Here is a 20,595-nt window from a genome sequence, read left to right as displayed (position 1 = left end):
AAGGACTATTTATACTTCACTGCGTTCCCTTTTTGCTGTCAGCAGACAAGGCGGTAGAGATGTGCACGCGTGTGTGTGTGAGAGAGAGTGCAAGTACCTGTGCATGACTTTACAGTGCTGCCAAGGAATAATGTAACCTTTTGCCTCCGTGCATAGCTTCATGCACTTGGAAGTTGTGTGAATGAGAACACTGTGAGAGTGTGTTTCTCACCATCTCCGATGATGGCCAGGATAGCCAGATCCACCTGTCGTTTCCAGTAGGAACCTTTCTGCAGAGCAATGCCGTAACCAGTTGTAGCAAAGATGTACCTGAACACAAACACGTCCACACACACACACACACACACACATACACACACACATTTGAAACTTTATTTCTGCAAATGGTGTCACTAAAAATATCTTTGAGGAGATACCTCATGCATAATGATGTCCATAAACTTCCATTGTGAAGTGGAAATATGGGACAAAGATTCTCAGTTAAAATCACTAAAACTGTTCAAATGTATTCTTGGTTGAGCTCAGAGACAAGCAGCCCAAGTCCCTGGCCGTAAATAATCCCATGCAGCTGTAGCAGCTGTATGACATTATTATTGCATATCTGAATTCCAAGTGTCTCATTTCTATTCACTTTTAAAATTCAGTGACTAATGCAAGTTATCCTATCTCCAAATATAATCAAAATTAGAGCCCAATTAACACATTTTAATGAGAATATCCATCTGCTTTTTGGAGAGCACAATGTGGGAATGTATTGTAAAAAATAAGCTACATTTTGACATCTGATGAATATGTGCAGGTAATTAGCTTCATTTAAGCACAAACACTGTAAACAGGGGGAAACAGGTAACCTGTGTTTGTCCAAAATCAACAAAATCTAGCTGCCAGCACCTCTACAGGTTGAATCTCATTTGTTCACACCACACAAAAACAAAGGTGTGAGAACAACAGAGAGGTGGGGTTATCTGCCCAACAGTTTCTGCTCAGGACAAGAGCGATGCCCTGAGACTGAAAAATGAAGCCAACACAGAAGTGAGCAAAACTGCAGTTTCTCGATTGGCCACTTGAGGCTGACTCCAAAAGACAGTCACTCCCTCCTGTGTAAAAATATAGAACTTAACAGCAGAAATAAACAAATCAAATAGTGATTTAATTTCCACAGAGAAATAAAGATGTAGACTCTGTGAAGTGACCCACAGGTTTCCGCAGAGTGGTCCTGAAACTCAGAGTGGGCTGCTCTGCTATCATCATCTTGATAGTGCCTGACTCTACTGAACTAAGGCTCATTCATAAATGGGCAAAGAGGAGGAGGGGAATGTGTAGAGCCCAAACTTCAGTGTACACTAGTTTGTGGCCAACATACGCTCAGCCACCTGTCACTCAAAGTGGCACAACCTCAATTATTCAGAACTTAATAAAATCTAAATGGGTGAGTAACCGTACAGGGGTGAATTTGTATAACTCACCTGTCTAGATTTTATTAAGGCTGTGGCTGTGGAGTTTCGGATGACAAGTGAGTGATTGAATGCTTGTCAAAAACATCATGAACCAAAGTCTGGGCTCCACAGATACCTGTCCTCTTCCCCCAATTTTGGATTGGTTGGGTGTTAGGCAGGGTTGGGCACATGATAATGGCGGAGCAGCCCCCTCTTCAGAAACCTACAGTATAGGTGATGTCACAGAGCCTCCATCTTCAGGACCAGGAACTTCCTGACCAAGAGTGAATCCCCGCAAAACCTGAACTTTTTATGTGTGATGATACAAAACATTTAAAAACCTTTACACAACTTACATTGTGGTTTGCACCAAAGAATGTCAGGATCATACCTTGGCCTGCAGACAATCCACACTGAAAGTGTATTTTTAAGGAACTAAAGCTCTAGTTACCCGCTGCCAATGGTCACCAGCTTACATCCTTCATCTCTGCCAGCCATGTAGTTCAACACTGCAGCATCATAGATGAAGGCGTCCAGTTTACTGCAAAGGAAGAGAAAGAAGAACGGAGGAGAGAGACAGAGGAAAACAAACAGAGGGAAGGGTTGAAGACAAAGCATCAGGGGGTTCACATTTTTTTTTAAAGAGAGTGAATGAGAGGTGGACAGGGACACAGAGACAGACGGCAGAAGAGGGCCTCATTCTCCTGAACGTGTTGTTTGCAGATCAATTCTAAAGTGTTAAATCATCTCCAATAGGACTGCAATCCAAGCATAACCAAACACACAGAGGACACAGTGGGGAGTGGCTGCGGTTCAATACAGCACGCTTCACTGATGATAGGACCTTGGAGGCACATGGACGACCTAAACAAACACATAAACAGACACAAACATTTACACCGGCTCTCCCTCTCTCTCTCGTTCTGCCTCTGTCCACACACGCACGCACGCGCACACACACACACAAACAAGCAGGTTGCGAAGTAGAACGTAAAAAAGATCTCAGACTCAGACTGACATTTTGAATGTAACTGATGCTGTCACTAACCGTTGCTCTCTCACTCTCTTGGAGCCCACACACACACTCTCTCTCTATCTCCCTCACACACACACACACACTCCCGTACGCAGACATATACACATGGAGAGCCTTGCTAATAGTGCAGTGACTGGCTGGCATTTACTGAATGTCAGACCCAGCCCTCTAACGGAGGCTCACAGCCGATAGTTTAGCTGTGTAATTAGCTTAACCCAGCACTGGCTCCATCCACACGCAGGCCAAACATGTGGGGAGCCAGGCATGTGTGTATGCTTCAGTTATGTGTGTGATTGCGCACATGTGGCTGTGCACTGGTGCGTGTCTGTGGGCATGGATTTGTGCGTGCAGGTTTGCAGACGTTAGCCAGACATACTGTAGCTCTAATGGCTTGGAGAGGGATTCGGCCAATCGCTGATGTGTCACACCTTTGAATAAAAAGTAGCAACACAGATTTTCTCACCACTTTCCCTCTGTACCTTTGAATGAAATCTTTAACGCAGCAGAATGGCCATTTGGTGTGACTCTAAATCGTATTTCACGCCACTACAGGGCAACACTTTACTACTAGTACAGTACCTGTCAGCTTAACCACAGCACAAAAAACATCTGGGCCCAAACATTGTAACACAACTACATTGTAAATCCTAATCCATAGTGACATCACTAATTCAGTCGTTTCACAAGAGCCATGCAACATTTTGCCCACACAGAAAGTTTTTTGAGGAGTTGAAAGTTTCACCGGGGCATTTAATATGCAAAAATGTTGCAAGATCACAGCCTCAAACCCCAAGCACACATGGAAAAAAAAAACACACAAAAAAACAGTTTAAAACATGCACGGCTGTCTTCAGACTGACAAGAGCACTGCGTCATAAAAAACTCGAGGGGCTGCGTTGGTGTGGCTACGTGTTACCAGACAGAAAATGAAATGCAAACAGTTCAGGTTGAAGGCTCTTGAGATGCCAAGACTCTTTGGCTTGAGGCAGGATTTTACCTCTCTGCTGCAAAGTTACAGTCACAGCAGCAACAAATCCTCTGCTCCATGTATTTACATCTGCATGGTGAACATTTTAATTTGCGGAGTGTATGGTTCACAGTGCAAGATATTTCGGTAGGTGTGTTTTTGCATGTATTTTACTGGTAAATGGAGCGAGGATAACCTTTTTCTTTTTTTCTTTTTTTTTGCCAAAGCCTGTTGTTTTTTTTAGAATCCCCACACAGCTAACACGGTAGTCTCATCGAAAATTAATGAAGAGTGTTTTGTGTGTTTTAAGTTTGTTCACTTGCAGCTTGCTGACATAATATTTGCACCAGATATGAATGCAAAAGTTTAACGTGTTAACATTCAATTACTAATTTACCCCCCAAAAAAGTCATCAGATAGCGTAAACACTGTGAAACAATACAACAATGTGTTGACATATATGAAATATACTTTAGAATAGTGAAGTATATTTTATTTTATAGAGCTATATGTAAGACTATGGCCAAACAGTTGCTGCAGTCAATTTCAAAATACTGCAGCATGTTGTTTCCCCTCCCCTCCCCCCCAGACCCGAGGTCGCAAGATAGCTGCTTTTCTCAATACGTTTTTGAGAGTCATAGCGAGGTCTTTTAATGGTAGTAACGTCAGACATAATTCATAATGTAGCTGCAGCTCAGCGGTAACTGGCAACCTGGATGCCGAAATGCTACTGACTTTGTGATTGGGAGAGTGAGCAGTATCAAAACATAAACATGATTTTTAAATGTGAATATTATGGCTGTACTGTTGTTGTCAGTTAGATCAGTATTTCAAATTAACATGATTGTTGAGTCTCTGGTGACATACCGGGTGATTTTATGATTATTTGATATACTTTTTTTTTTTTACAAGTTGCTCCTTTATCACATTTATATTTAAGTGAGAAAATTAGGGGGAAAAAAGTAAAAAACAAACAAACAAAACAAAGTTATACTGTAGTAATATACTAAGCCTGTCAGCATTATGTGCGATGAGAGCTAATCCAGCCATTGAGCCTCAATCAGCTGAACACTGCACTGTTGCTCATCTACTAATACCACAGAATAGAATTATCAATGAGGGTATTACAGGCTGCACAGCTGATTCTGTGCGCAAGAGTATGTGGGGTTTTTTCGAGCATGTTTCTTATGTGCGTGTTTACCGATTATTTGTGTGTGTATGCAGGTTTACACATAGGCTGTATGTTAATGCAACAGTAAAGGCAGATAGTATTATAGAAGCTGGAGTGGTTTAAGCTGTTTTTGTGTTTACATCCAGTTTATTTATGACTTATGGATGAGGAGGAATGAGCTGGAAGACATAACTGCATAAAAATCACGGATCATGAATCATATCCTATTTGTTGTGTGTGTGTGTGTGTGTGTGTGTGTGTGTGTGTGTTTTTCTTCCCTCCTCTGTCCCCATGGGGTAGTCTGTCCTTTGAGCTGAGAACACTGATTGGATCCTACACCATAGCCATTAACCAATCGGAAATTTTGCTCTTCTTGTCATACCATTTCATCAACCTTTTGTCCTTTACCTTAACCATTTTTTTTATTCTCCTTCCCCTCTCTCCATTCCTTGACACCACCCCCTTTCTTTTCCTGTCTGCCTCCCCTGTCTCACCTCACCTCTCCTTCCCTTTTCTATTCTTACCCTCAATTTCCCCTTCCCTTTTCCATTGGCCCCTTTTTTCATTCCATTACCATTTTCTTCTCTTCCCCTCCTGCTGCCCTCCACCTTTCCATCATTTCCTCCAATCAGACACTTTTGCCCTTGCCTCCCCCAACCCCACCCCTCTTCCCTTTTTCCCATGTGATAGTGTTATGAGAGTCTGCTTCTCCTCCTTCCTTTTCTTTTTACCGTCTTTACCTCCACTTCTCTATCCATCCAACCCTCTAAAAGTGGTCCACTCTTTCAATCTGTCCTTGGTTAGCTGTGCGATAACCCTGCCCCCCTTATTCCCTCTCTTACACACACACACACACACATACACCTTCACCACCAGTCCCATTATAGAGACCAGTAGGGCTACTAAAAATAGCTCCTGCTGTTCCCAATGAGGAAGCCCATTCATCCCCAATCTCCGAGGAGCTGTCACACACACATGTGACACCATGTACACTCACAGACATGCAATTACACACACATTTATGTGAGGATACAGACACATGCACACACATAAAGTCAGGTAGACAAAGGAATATTTTGCATTAGTCAAATTACATTGATCATGTATCAGTAAAGACCAGTGCGCCTACTCACAAAAATGCACACACTGTTTTCTCACCCTGTTTTGAGGCTGACAAGTGCGTCCACGACACCAGTTTGATGATATTTCACCATGTATTGGTGCATAGCAGGGTAGTTTTTCCTGATGTTCCTCTCGGTGGATCCGTTAGGAACCGTCCCGAAGCGGAACGGAGGTGAATATGCGTACGGGTTCTGAAACTGTGGTAGAGGACAGAAGAGTAATGGAGAGGAAATAAAGAGGGAGACAAACAGAGGGAAAGGTTAAACATTAAAAGATCAAAGAACCGGTGAGAGACAATATCAATTCCATAAGTGTGTGTATGCATGTGCTTGAGCAAGAGACCTGTAGTTTTGGATATTGTACTCTACCGATAACAGAGAAGTTACAGAGAATGGCAAAATATATGTTTAAAGAGTTCCCCAGTTCAGAAAAAAATGTCCCGGTTTGACATGACAGGTAAAGTCCATGTTGTATGTGTTCACCTTACAAACCATCCCATTATGCTATTATTTTGCAATTATTGCTATTATTAAATTGGCCTATAAGGATTTACATACAACCCACACAATAATATAGCTACATGTAAATTTAAATCAAACATACTGTCATATGAACCTGTATGCTCTGTATTGTGTACAGCTATCATCGTTGTATGATGATCAGAGTTGCTGTATTTCATAATGCAACTTCATCGTAGTGAAATCCATTATAATGCCCAAATAAGTGTTGTTATTATTATAATGCATTGTACTGTATATGACTGTCTCATGACTTCATGTCTTTTCCACTCAAGTTTTTAACATTTGGTCATATTTTTTCATCATTTAAAAACTACAAATCCTAGTCCTATATTTCTATGTGTAGACTAAAATGTCAGACTGTTATTTATCAGTGTGATACATTTGCACTGCAAATACTGCAGTATCTGTAAAAGCAATTTTGAGCCATGGGTCACAGCAGCAACTACACAGGGTGGAAAAATTTGCCCTAGTAGTTCTGGAGATCAATCAAAACAACACTTGTGTTCCTAAAGTTTTTTTCCCCTCTCTTAAAATATTCCTACTTAACCTTCAATATTCTGTTTCCTTTTTCACATTGAATAATCATATTCAAAGACTTGGCACCTTTCCACTGTTCTCTCACTTCACCTATACTTTCTTTCACTCTTCAAGTTGCCTCTTCCCATCTACAGAACATCATTATGTTATCTATTTACTTGTTGTTGACCATGCACCGTATCGAACACGACCGTAGGCCTTTTTTCCTCTCCCTCTCTCTTCCCTCCCGTCCTCTAATTGATAGTTTTCTCTTTTTTTAAATTCTCCCTTCATGTCCCTATCTCCCTCCTCCCCCCTCCGGGTCTCTCTCAGGTATAATCTAGTCAGTGTACAGGTCAAGGGTTTTGTAGTAGTGTGCTTGTCGCTGCGGTAACAACCCACCCTCGAGCACTGCGGTAACAATCTGCCCACAGTGCCAGAAACAGGCGAACCCTATCAATTACAAGTGTGTGTTATGAGCTTCACTCTAACCGCAATGTGTGTGTGTGTGTGAGGTTGTTGTCTGGCACTGAGGAGTGGTTTTACTACATATTAACCAAATGGTTCTGTAAGGGAATATTTGATGCTGTTTTCACATACACTTGTGTTTTGCTTTGCTTTCACATATTCATACGACACAGTAGTCAAGTACTCAACTGGATTTAATTTGCATAGTACAGTATAAGCACTGCTGTTCTGCTCGTTGTCTGTTGCACATCTGTAATAATCATCTGTGTGTTTACGTTGCCGGAGTTTCAATTGTTTATGTGAACTACTCACGGCACAAATGTATCTACATAATACATGTGTAAATATTTACAGATATGCATGCATACCGTATCTGTCTGCACATATGTACATCTCTATTGTGTAATCAGGTCAGGGTGAGGCAGTGCGTTGATCAGTCAAACTCTACTGTGCATGTGTTGGAATGATGTCACGCAGTGTGTGTGTCAGCATCACAAGCGATAGCCCTCAGGAGGCTCTCTCTCTCCTCACGCAGTCATTCCTATTGTTTCCCTCTCCTCCCCTCATCTTCCCCTCATTTGTAGCTCTCTTACTGTGGAGCGGTAGTTTGAGGTCAGAACAGGGCACATGTGGGAAATGTGTGTATGTGTGTATTGGAGGGGGGGAGTGGGGGGTCATCGTCGGTTCGAATCGCCAGGCCTAGCTGGGGAAATGCAGATTGGGGAGGCGCTCTTCTCTTGCTGGATAATTACCAGTGAAGGGCTTTTGAGAGCTGCACCAGCTGCTGCTAATGAATGCTTGATGCAGAGATGATGAGAAAATGAAAGAGCAGAGGCCGAAGGGGGACAGGTGGAGTTAAGAGTGCTCACTGCCCAGCTACGTGGTCAGGACTGACAGCATCGCACTCTCGCCAAACTACTGAGGAGATAGATGGATAGATTTTGTTCACAAATGATGTAGATTAATTTGCAGCTCTTCCTACCAAGAGATCCTTCTCTCCTTACACATATTTTAGTGCTTTTAAGTTGCATTTCCAACAGCGCAGAGGCGTGCAGCCATATGCAGCGGATATACAGTATAGACGTCAATGTACTGTATGCTCCTTAGAGGTTGTCATGTGACCCCAAGTGGCACCACCCTGTCATCATGCCACCTCAGCTCATCCAGCCTTCTCTACAACTATCTGCCCTCCTCTCTCCTCTCATCTCTTTAGTTGCTCCTCTTCCTCCTTCGTTCTGCTCTTCCATCTCCTTATTATGCAAGTTCTGCTGTTATATAACCAAAGGACTTCCTTCTGTATGTGTGTGGAACAGTTTCTTTGTCTATGTTGTGTGTGTGTTCTTGTGTGTGTCTTCCATCTCTCTTGATGCAGGGTTTCTCAAGGACCTTGTGTGTGATTTTTCTTCATCATTACTTTGGTGTTAATCAGCACTGCCATGTCACAAAATGTTGACTTTGATTAGCACACACACAGTCTTTGTCCTTAAACTTTCTTAAATTGGATTTTTCTTTGTATCCACAGAAACCTTGAAGCTATGCTCTGCATCTGAAAATGGATTAATAGCTGATCTTTACAAGCAACGCTAATGCTTCTCCAATGCATCTTTCAGCACTTGAAGACAGATACTGGAAATGAAAGACACAGTACTGTAGATCGATGGTGAAAAATTACACACCATGCTGAGACTGAGTTCCAGTTTGAAGTACTTATAGGAAGTTGTGAGATTCTTCTTCTCAAAGCACAGTTATTTGACATTATACAGCATCTGAAACATGTCTCACCTTTTGGTTATTACTATTTTTTTCTTGACATTTTGAATTTTCAATTCAATTTAATTCAAAGTTTATTTATATAGCGCTTTACAATATCTGGAAAGATGATCGAGGTGCTTTTCAGGAATAAAAAAACAAGATGCTTTAATAATCTGCTGTATGGTTCATGTCGCTGGACCAGCAGAACTCAGCAGATGTTTGTCTCTATCTGGATTTTGTGTTTCAGATTCTAGACTGATCCAAGTGGGGAAGTTTCAAAACCTGTTTACTGCTGTTATCGTGTCACTGTGACAAAGCGCAAGAACCCCAGTACAGCACTTGTTAGCTGAAGTTTGAATTCTTCTGTGTCACTAAACACATGCTCTGCTATCCACTGTTGAGAACAGCATGTCCTCTTCAACAAGCATAGACAAATAAGGCAATGCTGTAAAGAGAAATCACTGTTGGTTGTTGTGCCTAAAACAACACAGACCTGCTCTTCTCTCTGTCTTTATAACTGATTTAAAGAAATTATTTTAACTTTTTTTAAACCAGGAATTTGTTTTAATATACCTCTCCACGTACTGTACAGTATAGCCCTGTTGTATAGCCATTCGTATGTCTATGATGCAATATATATGATTGGGATTGAGATTTTCTGGAGCCTGTGTTCCACATGTGAATGTTTGTTTCTAGACCACAATCCACTTTTCTTAAAATGATTGTACAGGCTTTAGGAAAAATAAATCATCTGCAGAGTGTAATGTAATGTTTGCATGGTTGGAGAAACAACCAATCCAATTAGCATTTCTGTAAGTGGGACCAAAGTCACAGAATGTACACACACTGTACCCAGAACAGAAACAGTGCAAAACAACACAAAGCTCAAGTCACTGCAATATTGTTCTCAAATGATGTGTGACCAACTCAGGGCTGAAAATACTTTCCTTAAAACACATCTGCAGTGGGATGAAGCGGGATGTGTCGGTCTGTGTCTGCAAGGTGTGCGAGTGGCCGACTGTTTGCCAACGTGTTTGCTAAAAGAACTTGATAACCTGATATAGTCTGAGGCGTCTTTGTTGTGAGGTTTGTTCCGCAGCGTCTCAGCCCTCTAGTGGTACCAGTTAAAAGCAGTTTTAAGGGGCATTCACTGTCAGGCATCTCAGTGGGGAATTTTCTCCATCATTTTGCCGGTCACAGTTGTCACGACGTCCAGCCTCGCTCAGCATATCTGTCTGAATGGCCATTTACCCTTTTTGTCTGGTTCCTTTCTTCCCTGACCCTCTCTGTCTTTTCGTATCTCTTCTGCTTTCTCCTCTCCTCATGCCGTTCCTTTCTCCCTACCTCAGCCATCAACCTGGCCCATATCTGTCCGCCTGTTGTCTTGTAACATCTTGTGTGTCTTGGCCTCTCGCTATTCCTCAGTCATCCTCCTGCCAGTTGCTGTACCCCTTCCTCCCTCCCTCCCTCCTCCCCTCGCTCCTTCTGTATGTTGTCAAAACCCTCTACATCATTCTCAAATGCTCTCTCCTAGGTAGCATCTCCCCATACATCTGTCGCCCTCTCCTCTTGGAACTCTTTATGCTTTTATTTCATTTTTATTTTCCATTTCTCTGCATTTAGTTTTCCCTTTTTCCTTTTATGTTTGAAGCTGTCTTCCTCCTCTTATGCAATCTCCTTTTCCACTTTTCTATATTACCTTCCTCTTCTTTCCTCTCTTTGATTCAGTGCCTATTATGTATGATGCCTTACAACCACTTTATGAAACATCAGTAATACAATAAGCAATGCAAAATAATTATTGTATTGTATTGTATTGTATCGTATTGTATTGTTTTGTATTGAATTGTATTTTATTGTATTGTATTAAAACTCAAATTCTTGACATGCACAGTCCATAACTATAGGTTTTCTAAGGTGGATTTTCTAGACTTTCCCTACAATATCACTTATTCTTATTTTGTATTCTTTCACACCTCAATTGCTATTTTGAGTGAACAAGTGTGTTCACACTAACAATTATGGCAAAATGCAGTGCACAATGATTACACAAATGGCGAGTGTGATACCCTGGAACCTCTTCATCCTCATTAATCGCCACCTTGGCTTTGTAACAGAAAGGGAGGGACCAGCTACGTATTGACAGATTTTTGAAACCGCTGCAGCAGTTGCAGTGGTTGCAATGCTAGACGACACCGCACCATACAACTTTAAGTTATACATGTCTACACGGCTCTTTTGTCTGATGATTTTGCATTGTGAAAAATAACACATAAATTAGCAAGCAAGCTAACAGCAGCAACTGTCATTTCTGGAAAATACACAAGCTGTGTTTGATTTGACACTACCCAATCAAAATTCATACTCCACACACATACATAATGTAGACGGTGGTGTAGAATGCTGAAGTGAATTATATGAATAATCTCAGATGTTTCACAAAATGGTTGGTATTAACTTATTAAGTACATACAGCATCTTAATGTCATACATTTACATGTTAGCAATAGCAAGAAGAACTTGTTACCCTTGAGTGCAATGTATTGTAAATTAAGTTACATTCAAGACTGTTACACTTGGGGGTTAAAGCCTCTGAGGGGCCCACAGAGGTTGATGGATTAATCCACCAAATCACCAAAGGTTGGCCGTAGCTTTAAAATTAAGAAACACCTTGGAGGTATTTGGAGGGTGCAACTAAAATGCAAACGTTTAAAGGTTTAATAATTGTCTTTTTGCTCTTTTTTTTCAAAGATAAATTCTCAACTAACAGAAAAACCACAAACCAGTCTGTCAAGTCAATGAATGACTCCATTACCTTGTTGTCAGAAAGCCCGGTGACTTGGTCGACAAACTCCTCCTGGATCATGAAGGCAGCCAGGTTGGCAGTGTAGGAGGCCAGGAAGATGACAGCGAAGAAGGCCCACACAGACACTATGAACTTACTGGTGGTGCCTTTCGGGTTTTGCACTGGCACAGAGTTGTTGAAGACCAGACCCCAGAGCAGCCACACGGCCTTGCCCATGGTGAAGGAAGGGCCGTGGGGGTCTGAGAGAACAGACAGGGGAGAGAATGGAAGATGGTTTTAGACCATTCAGGAAGACATTAAAAAAGAATGCAATATCTTGAATGTGGCATGTGTTGGTTGATGCCCACCTTTTCCTTGTGCCAGGTTTCGGTTAAAGCCCAGAGGACTGATGTACTCAAACATGAAAACAGCCATTGCAGTCACCAGTAGGAGCATCACAAACATCATCACCCACACTGATGCACTGAATGGCTCTGAAAGAGGGAGAAATAAGAGGAAAGAGATTAAGTATTAATACGTGTTGGGTTAGATTTATAAATCTCACATATCACTTTTTTTTCTTCTAATTTTCACTTCCTTACTGTCTTTCCATGCAATGCATGAATAAATCAATCACACACCCACACTGGGGAAAGAACTGCATGGATAACAAGCTGACTCCTGCATGTTCACAGAGACCCCACCCTCCCACCCCACTAGACACACACACACACACACACACACACACACACACACACACACACACACACACACACACACACACAAGCACCCCTCCTATTTGACAGTGTGAGGAGGTGTACAGTATAGGAAGCCCTGGTGTCAGCACTCCTGTCCTCCCTCAGAGCTCACAACACTACTGCAGAGATTAAACCCTGCTCTAATGTATGGGAGAGCACTACCGGCACAGGGCTGCACACTGTGTGTGTCCAAGTATGTGTGTGTGTGTGTGCTGGCAAGCAGCCATTATGAGGTTTTCCTGCTAAGCCCTTATAATTGCCACTTTCACAGCACTAACTGCATGCTGCATACATGTCAGCGTGTATACCTGTGTGTGTGTCTTTGTCTCTGTGTGTGCTGGTTTCTCCCTGCACTGCTTTATACTGTACTGTATGTGTGTGTGCAGGGGTTTGGATGTTGCTCCCGAAACTCTATGCGTCAATTGAACGTGGCTGAGCATCCCATAACAGGGATATCCATGGTCACTCAGGTTAATATCCTGCAGTTAAGTCCCTCTTAGGTAAGTGGGAGTCATTGTTGCAGAAAGCAAGAGTGGAGCTAAATCCTTCTGATAAAAGAGTAAGTATTGACAGCTGTGTAACAGAACTGAATTGTGTTGTCATCTCTGTACAGTATCTTAGACACACACACACACACACACACACACACACACACAAATACTCTTTTGCACTCACTCAAACGGAAAAAAAGCAAATAAGACAGATCTTTCTCTCCCTCTCTCCAAAAACCCAGCAACAATTATTCGGCCGCAGTTACCGAGGAAGGCTGACGGGGAGACGGTTCCGTTGCTACGGGAGACCATGACGCTGATCCCGGTTTCCACGAACGGGACGGAGAAATCGATGACCTCAGAACGCTCCTCATTGATCGTCAGAGATCCGACGGCCATGACGGCTTTCTTATAGACCACCTTTGAGGGGCGGAGGAGAGCGGAGAGTGGAGAGGAACGTGGGGATAAAGGGAGGGAGGACAGATGGATGGGTGGATGAGAGAGATGAGTGATGGAGGAAGGAGAAAGCGGTGAGGACAGGGAGAAGTTGGGAGATGGATGTGAAGAAAGAGGAGGAAGACAAATGGTAGAGAAGCAGTGGGGAGGGGTGGAAGAAGGGAATAAAAGGAAGAACATTAACATCATATTGTTCAGGTATTCACAGTGGTTTCCCACAAGAGAGGGACTCAAATGCAACAAAAAATCAACATAATTTCAAAAGACATAGCCACCACATGAAGCTACAGTACACTCATTATTGTGTTTGTATCAAGTGACTAAAAAGTGAACTAGGATTTGAACAAAGGGCAGCCAAACAAACCGTCAGACTGACACTGATTTTTACAAGATAGCTCTTAAGTTATACGCTGCAGTAGTCTACAAACTCCATGTACCCTCTGCTAATTCATCTTAAAGGATAGTACAGTAAAAAATAAAAACAAAAAGTAAAAGTAAAAAGCAAAGCCATGCAGCAGAATGTGAATTTCATTGGTTGCACATTATTAAGTTTTTAATCTGAGGTTGACTCTTAATCAATATAATCTACATGCACACAAGCGTCAACACTGAATGAGATGAACTTCAACTGAAGTGAATAAAGGTGCCATAAAATATATGGACAGCTATAAAGCTTATGGTGTTAAAATTTACCTTCAAGTTGAGGCTGGTAATTAAAGCTATGCAAAGGAGTTTTCTGCTGGAGTAGCTAAGAATGTTTACTTTCTGAGCATTTACAGCTGCTGCAGAAGCCTCATAGATGATTTTCTTTTTTTAACCCTGCGAAAGTTTTGCAAAGTCAACACTTAAACATTCTTTTGGAGCAAAAGGAGCAAGAATATCCTTGGCTTGTATTTTGCATTTCGAATGTCCTACAGAAATTAAAGTGATGACGAATAATATTGTTCCACATCAGTTCGGCATTAAGCATTGCCACCTCTTTAATAGAATAAACTCTGCTTAGACAGGTTACATATTAGTAGAGTCTGAAAAAACTTCTATTGACTGAACTCAGGTTTAGGTTGAATTACACACACACACATACAGACACAAACACACACACATTGAGGCATGTCCATCTTACCTCTCCCACCATCCCATTCCAGACATTGTTAATCTTCTTGCCATGCTTGCCATTGGTTACCAGGTACAGGTCATAGGTGAACTTTACGTATTTGGCAATTTTCTTCAGAATATCGATGCAGAAGCCTTTGCAGCACTTCTTGATGTATGTCCCACCAGCCTCTGTTGTGTTGCTGCAGAAACACAAACAAGAAACACACCCACACATCATTAGATGATGATTTTGAACAGCAGCTGCTTCAGTCAGGTATCGTCTTTGGTTCACCCCTGTTGGGAAATGTCAGGGAACAGAACAATTCACACAGTCCACATTAAACTTATATTGAGTGTGAAGTGAATCCGCTCTTTGTGAAGAAAAACACTGACCATGTAAATCCGTGTTTTGACTTTAGACTCATGGGATGAAAACAAACAAAACAGGATTTGCCTCTCTTTCCATCATCCTTGTTAAATTTCTTTTGAATGCATCAGTGAATAAATGTCACCCTGGGACTTTTTCACCTTTAAGTTGAAGTTGTTCTACTTAGAAATGACATCAGAAGACTTGAAAAATATGTTTCTCCTCTCCTTCTACCTCTCTGTGTCTCTAGAGAAGGGGGTTGTGACGGCACTGCATCTGCAAGCCTTGTACCATCTGTGTGTATGAATTTGAGAGCAGGAGAGTTCAGACAGTGTTCACACACACACACATACAGGCACGCGCGCACGCACACAAGAGTGCACATCAACTTTCAGCCACCTGGGACTCTCATTTAACTTTTAGATGTGTGCTAATTAGGAGAAGATAGCCTCGCCCTTTAGTATAACAACAACCTGGGCACAAACTTGATGGAAAGTGAGAAAAAAAAAGAACATGCCACATATGCGGCTGTGACTCTGCAGTTACCTTCAGAGCCGAAACTCTGTCACTTTGAAACAATTCTGTAACGCCAGAAATTCTTTTTCTTTTTTTCCCGCCCCAAGTGCAAACTCCTGTGTAGTCACCATCGATCTGTCAAATGAATGTCATCCCAAGTGGATTTTTTCTTTCCTGTATCAAAACTTAAAAGGAATTTCCTCTTTATGGTCTAATAGGTTCACACAAGACAGAATAGGTTCATTTGAAAAAAGATGGGAAAAAAAGAAAAGAAAAGAAAGAAACACTGCTGGCTGGCTGATCAGTCAGCAGTTGTAAATGACTCTTTTTTATGAAATGTTGCAATCACCCGGGGGGGTTTTCTACGGATGTAACCAGAGAGTATATGAAGCAGCTGTTGGAGCTCATTTAAAATGAAATAAATAAGCAAATTCTCAAACAAGCCATGTGTCAACAAAATCAGGCTAATTAATTGCCATTATAGGTTGTGGTTCCTCATCAAAGGGTAAAAATTAAGACTTTTGAAGAAAAAAAAATCCTTTGTAATGTGACATGTGTTTGCTGCACAAAGCTTCCAATGTAGCACAATCGTTATGGTAACAACTTCCAATAAGATAAGGCAACATGGATTAACGGACAGTTACAAAGCTGGACTATGGTGGCTTGTGGTTCACTGTGTATAGGCGACTTGAAAGGCATTCAATAACTTCAGTAAATCAAATTTCGATCTCTCATTTTCTATGCCGAAAACCAAAGAAACATGACTCCTAAGCATGGTACGTTATTACGCTATGTTATGCTACGCTACTGTGACTACATGACAAATAGTGGCACAGAGAGTGGGCGGGGAGCGCAGGGAATGGAATCTGTGATAGCAAAACAAGGACAACGAAGTCAGCTCTCCGGCAGGTTCAGCTGGCAGGGCAGTGGCAGAGCAAGCATATAGGCCAGAGCTGTAATAGCTGCATTTATGAACACAGTGTACCCACTTAGGCAGGCCATAGTACAGATCAGGCAGTGAGAGCATGTGATGTTATGGAGGCTGTTTGTGAAGTTGCCAGGCCAACTTGATATAGAAACACTACAGGGCCTGAGGGGTCTCCAGAGAGGGCAGTGTGGGTATATGTGTGATTGTGTGTATATGTGTGTGTATTACTCTGAGTATGGCTTGTTCTTAGGCCCAGCCTGGATGAGTGAATTTGTTGGTTCCGCATGCATGGATAGTCCACCCACCACCACCCCCCTCCCCACCCCCATCTACACCTCCCCTCACCCACTCCTCCCTCTTTCTTTCTGCCCCTTCCCTTCCCTCCATCTATCCGTCTTTCTCCAAATGGACAGTATGGATGCTTGAGTGGGAATTGCGCTGTGGGAGGGAGGAATGCACCCGGATGCATTGGCCTGTGAGTGAGTGGACATGTGGCAACAGAGAGTGTATATGAGCTTGTGTGTTTGTCTTCCTCCTTGGAGATGCTTTATCCTCCGCCCTACTTCACAGTGATTCTGGATGAAAATCTCTGTTGGCCTCTTCCCTGGGACCCTATTACCGCCTAATCAGCTCTCTGTGTGTGTGTGGCCATGTGTGTAGTAGTTATAGACATTTTGTGTACATGCATGCATGTATATACTGATAAGAGTGACACAAAGTGTAACATCTATGTCCCAGTGCAGAAAAATTGTAGTATTTTTGCAAATGGGTATGAGAGAGCACAACATTGAAGCCATACATCAGAAGTGATAATGGCATACTTGAAACGTGTGTTTGTAGGTCTGTGGGTAAAGCCTCAAGTTATGTCCTTTTACCTAGTGGAGACTCTTTTTTTGAAAGTGAATATCCACTATGTGAGGACTGAGGATGGTGTTTATGTGTAACTAGAGTTTATGATTAAAGTTTCATCGCTGCTTACAACTCAAACACCAACAAAAACCTGAAAATGTGTGAAAATGACACAAAGTGTAAACTGTATTCTGTGAAAACCATAGCCATTGAAATACAGATTTGCGGCAAAAATGCATTAGGTCTAAATGATGTTTTTATGTTAAAGTATGACATAGCAGTAAGTCTCCAAACAGGTGGGTTTTGCAATTTTTTACAATATCTCTTCCATTCATTTTCTATGGGAAAACTCTCACTGCTTTTCACCATGGTTACTCTGCTGAGAAAAGTCATGGCACACCATTCCTGATCAGGCCATGTTTGGATCTATAATTTATCTGGGTTTTCTCAAAGCTCCCAAACTAATGAATAATAATAATAAGAGGTACAGTATGTAGGATTGCAACATGCCTTCAATGCTTTCCTTCAGAAACTCTCAAGCTCAGCAATAAACACAAAAATAGTAAGTGTGTGTAAGCTACTCTCACTGTGATTGTGTACACAAAGTACATACTATAGGGGGAGGCTAGAAATTTGGGCATTAGAGAGAAAATTGGTGAGGAAGGAAGTACACTGCTGAGTTCAGCAGTTGCCTCCATTTTCGGGGGAGGAAAGACACGGCTGCATAGATCACTCTTGCCATGCTCATGAGAGAGCGGACACACACAGTGCAGGGGAAAATGGAAAATGTAATCTTTATCACCTTGCGATTACCAAATACACTGATGCAAAATGGAATTAAAATTTCTGTCATGCTCAGTCCCACTTGGATGGATGTGACATTATATTTTGGTCTGTGTCACTGTGTCGAACAATAAAAGTTACAGCCTTGAACCCACAGTACCACAGTGTGAAACAATTTGTGGAATTTCTCATTTAATCACAACGCATTACATTTTTTTTGGAGGTCAATGCCACATTTGACACCGACGATGGATAGTTGTTCACCGCATTTAGCTTGTAGCTTTATGCTGAGCGGAGTCAGTCACACTTTAACTGATAATAAACTAAATTTGACATTATCCGGTGCACCATTTCAAAGTGATAAATCTGTCTATCAGGGTTATCTACACCATCAAGCGTTGGTACTTTATTTTGTCCGGAGCATCCTTTCTGAACATATTATGTAGATAGATAAAGAGCAGACTTACTCTTTGATATGCTTTCTGCAGGGGACAGAGTTCCTCATGCAGGTACCAGTGAGCCTCTCTACGTCCTCCACAATAACGAAAGGTTTCTCCTCCAAAGTGACAATAGACAGGTGGTTGTCATCAAGCTCAGCATCACCGAAGGAGTTGAAGCGCGGCCACACCGGGTACTTCAGTGTCAGGCTGCCATTGTCCAGTTTTCCCATCTGGAAGGAAGAAGAATGAGGGGGAAAAAAGGTGAAATTATAATAAATACGCTGCAAAGTCTCTCACTGAGGCAGTGAGGTAGCCAAAAATTAGAACAGTTGAATTCACATTTTAGGTATTTATCCAATACTTCATTAATATTGTGCAGGCTGGGAGTCAGCATCTGCCTGAAGACATTTTCTGTAACAATGGAACTGGCTGTTGCTGGATTTCAAGCCATGAGCTCACACTGAAAAGACAGTGTCTCAAAACATTTATATCCCACAGCCCTCAGAACAAATTTAAGCAGACAGGAAGTGGTGGGGAAACTATGTCCACCAGTCACTGATCATAACACGGCACCATTTTTTTGAGAAACAGAGTGTTACTTTTCTTCACCTGTAATAAATAATAACTCAAACCAGGCAGGAAGTAGAGCTGTCAATGTTACATGTGTTGCCTACGACTTACACATACAAATATGAATACATGCTGCTGACAGACCATAATAAATGTGGCTTCTGGTATGGCTGTAGGAGCAACATAACAGATTAAAAGCCTGGTGTCTAGGGATGCATGACAAAATGCACACACAGGAATAACACTGTGCAGTATAGCTCTGAATGCAAACATATATAAGGAAGAAAGTGGGGTGGTTGCAGTATGATAGTGCTGTGATGCTGTTAATAATTTAGAAAGTTTTCAGAGCAGTGATGTCACACATTCCCCTATGGATGCTCTTTACCTATCCACAGCTGTCAGTGAGTGCATGTATGTGACTGTGTGCGCGCGTGTGTCAGTGCGCATACGCTATTTACGTATGTTTTTGTCAGACAGGGGAGTCAGAGAGAAAGAGAGAGACAGCAGCAGGCAGCTAGGCTTTTGCTCAACTCTCAATTATTAATATTACAGGAGCCAGAAAATAGCAAAACCTCGCTCTGGCTCTACCTCCATTTCACAAGTCTTTCTTTTTTCTCTTCTGTCTCTTTCTCTCTCAGTCCAATATTCACACAGCTGCGGTGTGGAGTGAGGTGGATAACTTTATAGCCAGTTTGTGTGTGTGTGCGCGCGTGTGTGTTGCACTAATAAACACATTCAGCATGTGTGCATGTGTGAGTAAAATCTTATTTGGAAAGTATTAGAAAGTTAAGCGCACACCATGAGTCATAAATATACAGTAATATCGCAATGCTAATATGTAACCTCTCTGACCCCGGGGCCACAGGACAGTGGTTGTTAGCCACACGCACACACACGCACACACACACACACACAAGTTGCTTATCCTGCATGCCTGGCTAAGTCATTAACAGGCGAGCAGAGAGGAGGAAGTGAAATTAGCATTTTAATTGTTTTGCTTTGAGTGGTTTTCTATCCTCTGACAGGGATTAGAGTCTTTTCTCCGCTCTTAGACGGCACCACTGTCAACAGCTCACTCTGCTGTCGGCTACATCTCTCAGTGTGTGTGTGTGTGTGTGTGTGTGTGTGTGTGTGTGTGTGTGTGTAGGCATTTGTGTTGAGGAGGGGAGGAGGGGAGGAGGGGAAGGGCAGGACGGTACGCTGAGGTGGCATGTGTGCTGTTTCTTGTGTGTCACCTTCACTCTCCAGGGAGCAGCCGCATTTGTCTATCTGTCTTACCCCAGCTGTTTTGGATTTCACAAGTGAGTGAGTTTGGTGGTCATATCTGCACACACGCCCATAGTGTGTGTGTGTGTGTGTGTGCGCGCGTGTGGTGTCTTTCAAAGGGGTGGAGAGAAAAATTAGGAAAAGGGATTGGCAATGTAAAAGTGTGCACGATAAGTACGGCAAAACTTGTGTGACAGAAATAAAAGGGGACTGGGAAAAAACAGAAACAAAAATGCTTGAACTACACAATATAATGTGTAATTTAATTAACACTCTAAATTAACATGTTTTAGCCCAATTTG

The 20,595-nt window shown here is 42.1% G+C and overlaps 1 protein-coding gene across 2 annotated transcripts in view; it reads right to left on the bottom strand.

Annotated features, from left to right (window-relative positions):
• grin2aa (glutamate receptor, ionotropic, N-methyl D-aspartate 2A, a) overlaps positions 1-20,595 on the bottom strand; it is a 140,724-nt gene that overhangs the window by 10,223 nt on the left and 109,906 nt on the right. For both annotated transcript variants that reach the window (XM_085784648.1, XM_085784647.1), the window contains 8 exons: positions 18,485-18,687; positions 14,603-14,774; positions 13,290-13,443; positions 12,143-12,268; positions 11,805-12,034; positions 5,769-5,929; positions 1,888-1,977; positions 212-309 (listed from right to left, as the gene is read on the bottom strand). In XM_085784648.1, the coding sequence (XP_085640774.1) occupies positions 212-309; positions 1,888-1,977; positions 5,769-5,929; positions 11,805-12,034; positions 12,143-12,268; positions 13,290-13,443; positions 14,603-14,774; positions 18,485-18,687 (1,234 nt within the window). The remainder of the gene's footprint in view (positions 1-211; positions 310-1,887; positions 1,978-5,768; positions 5,930-11,804; positions 12,035-12,142; positions 12,269-13,289; positions 13,444-14,602; positions 14,775-18,484; positions 18,688-20,595) is intronic.

The sequence above is a fragment of the Trachurus japonicus genome, chromosome 8 (assembly GCF_045865225.1).
Source record: "Trachurus japonicus isolate A0001 chromosome 8, Traja_1.0".
NCBI lineage: Eukaryota > Metazoa > Chordata > Actinopteri > Carangiformes > Carangidae > Trachurus > Trachurus japonicus.
The sequence above is the reverse complement of the archived record's forward strand: the minus strand, read 5'-3'. Positions and strand labels throughout refer to the sequence as shown.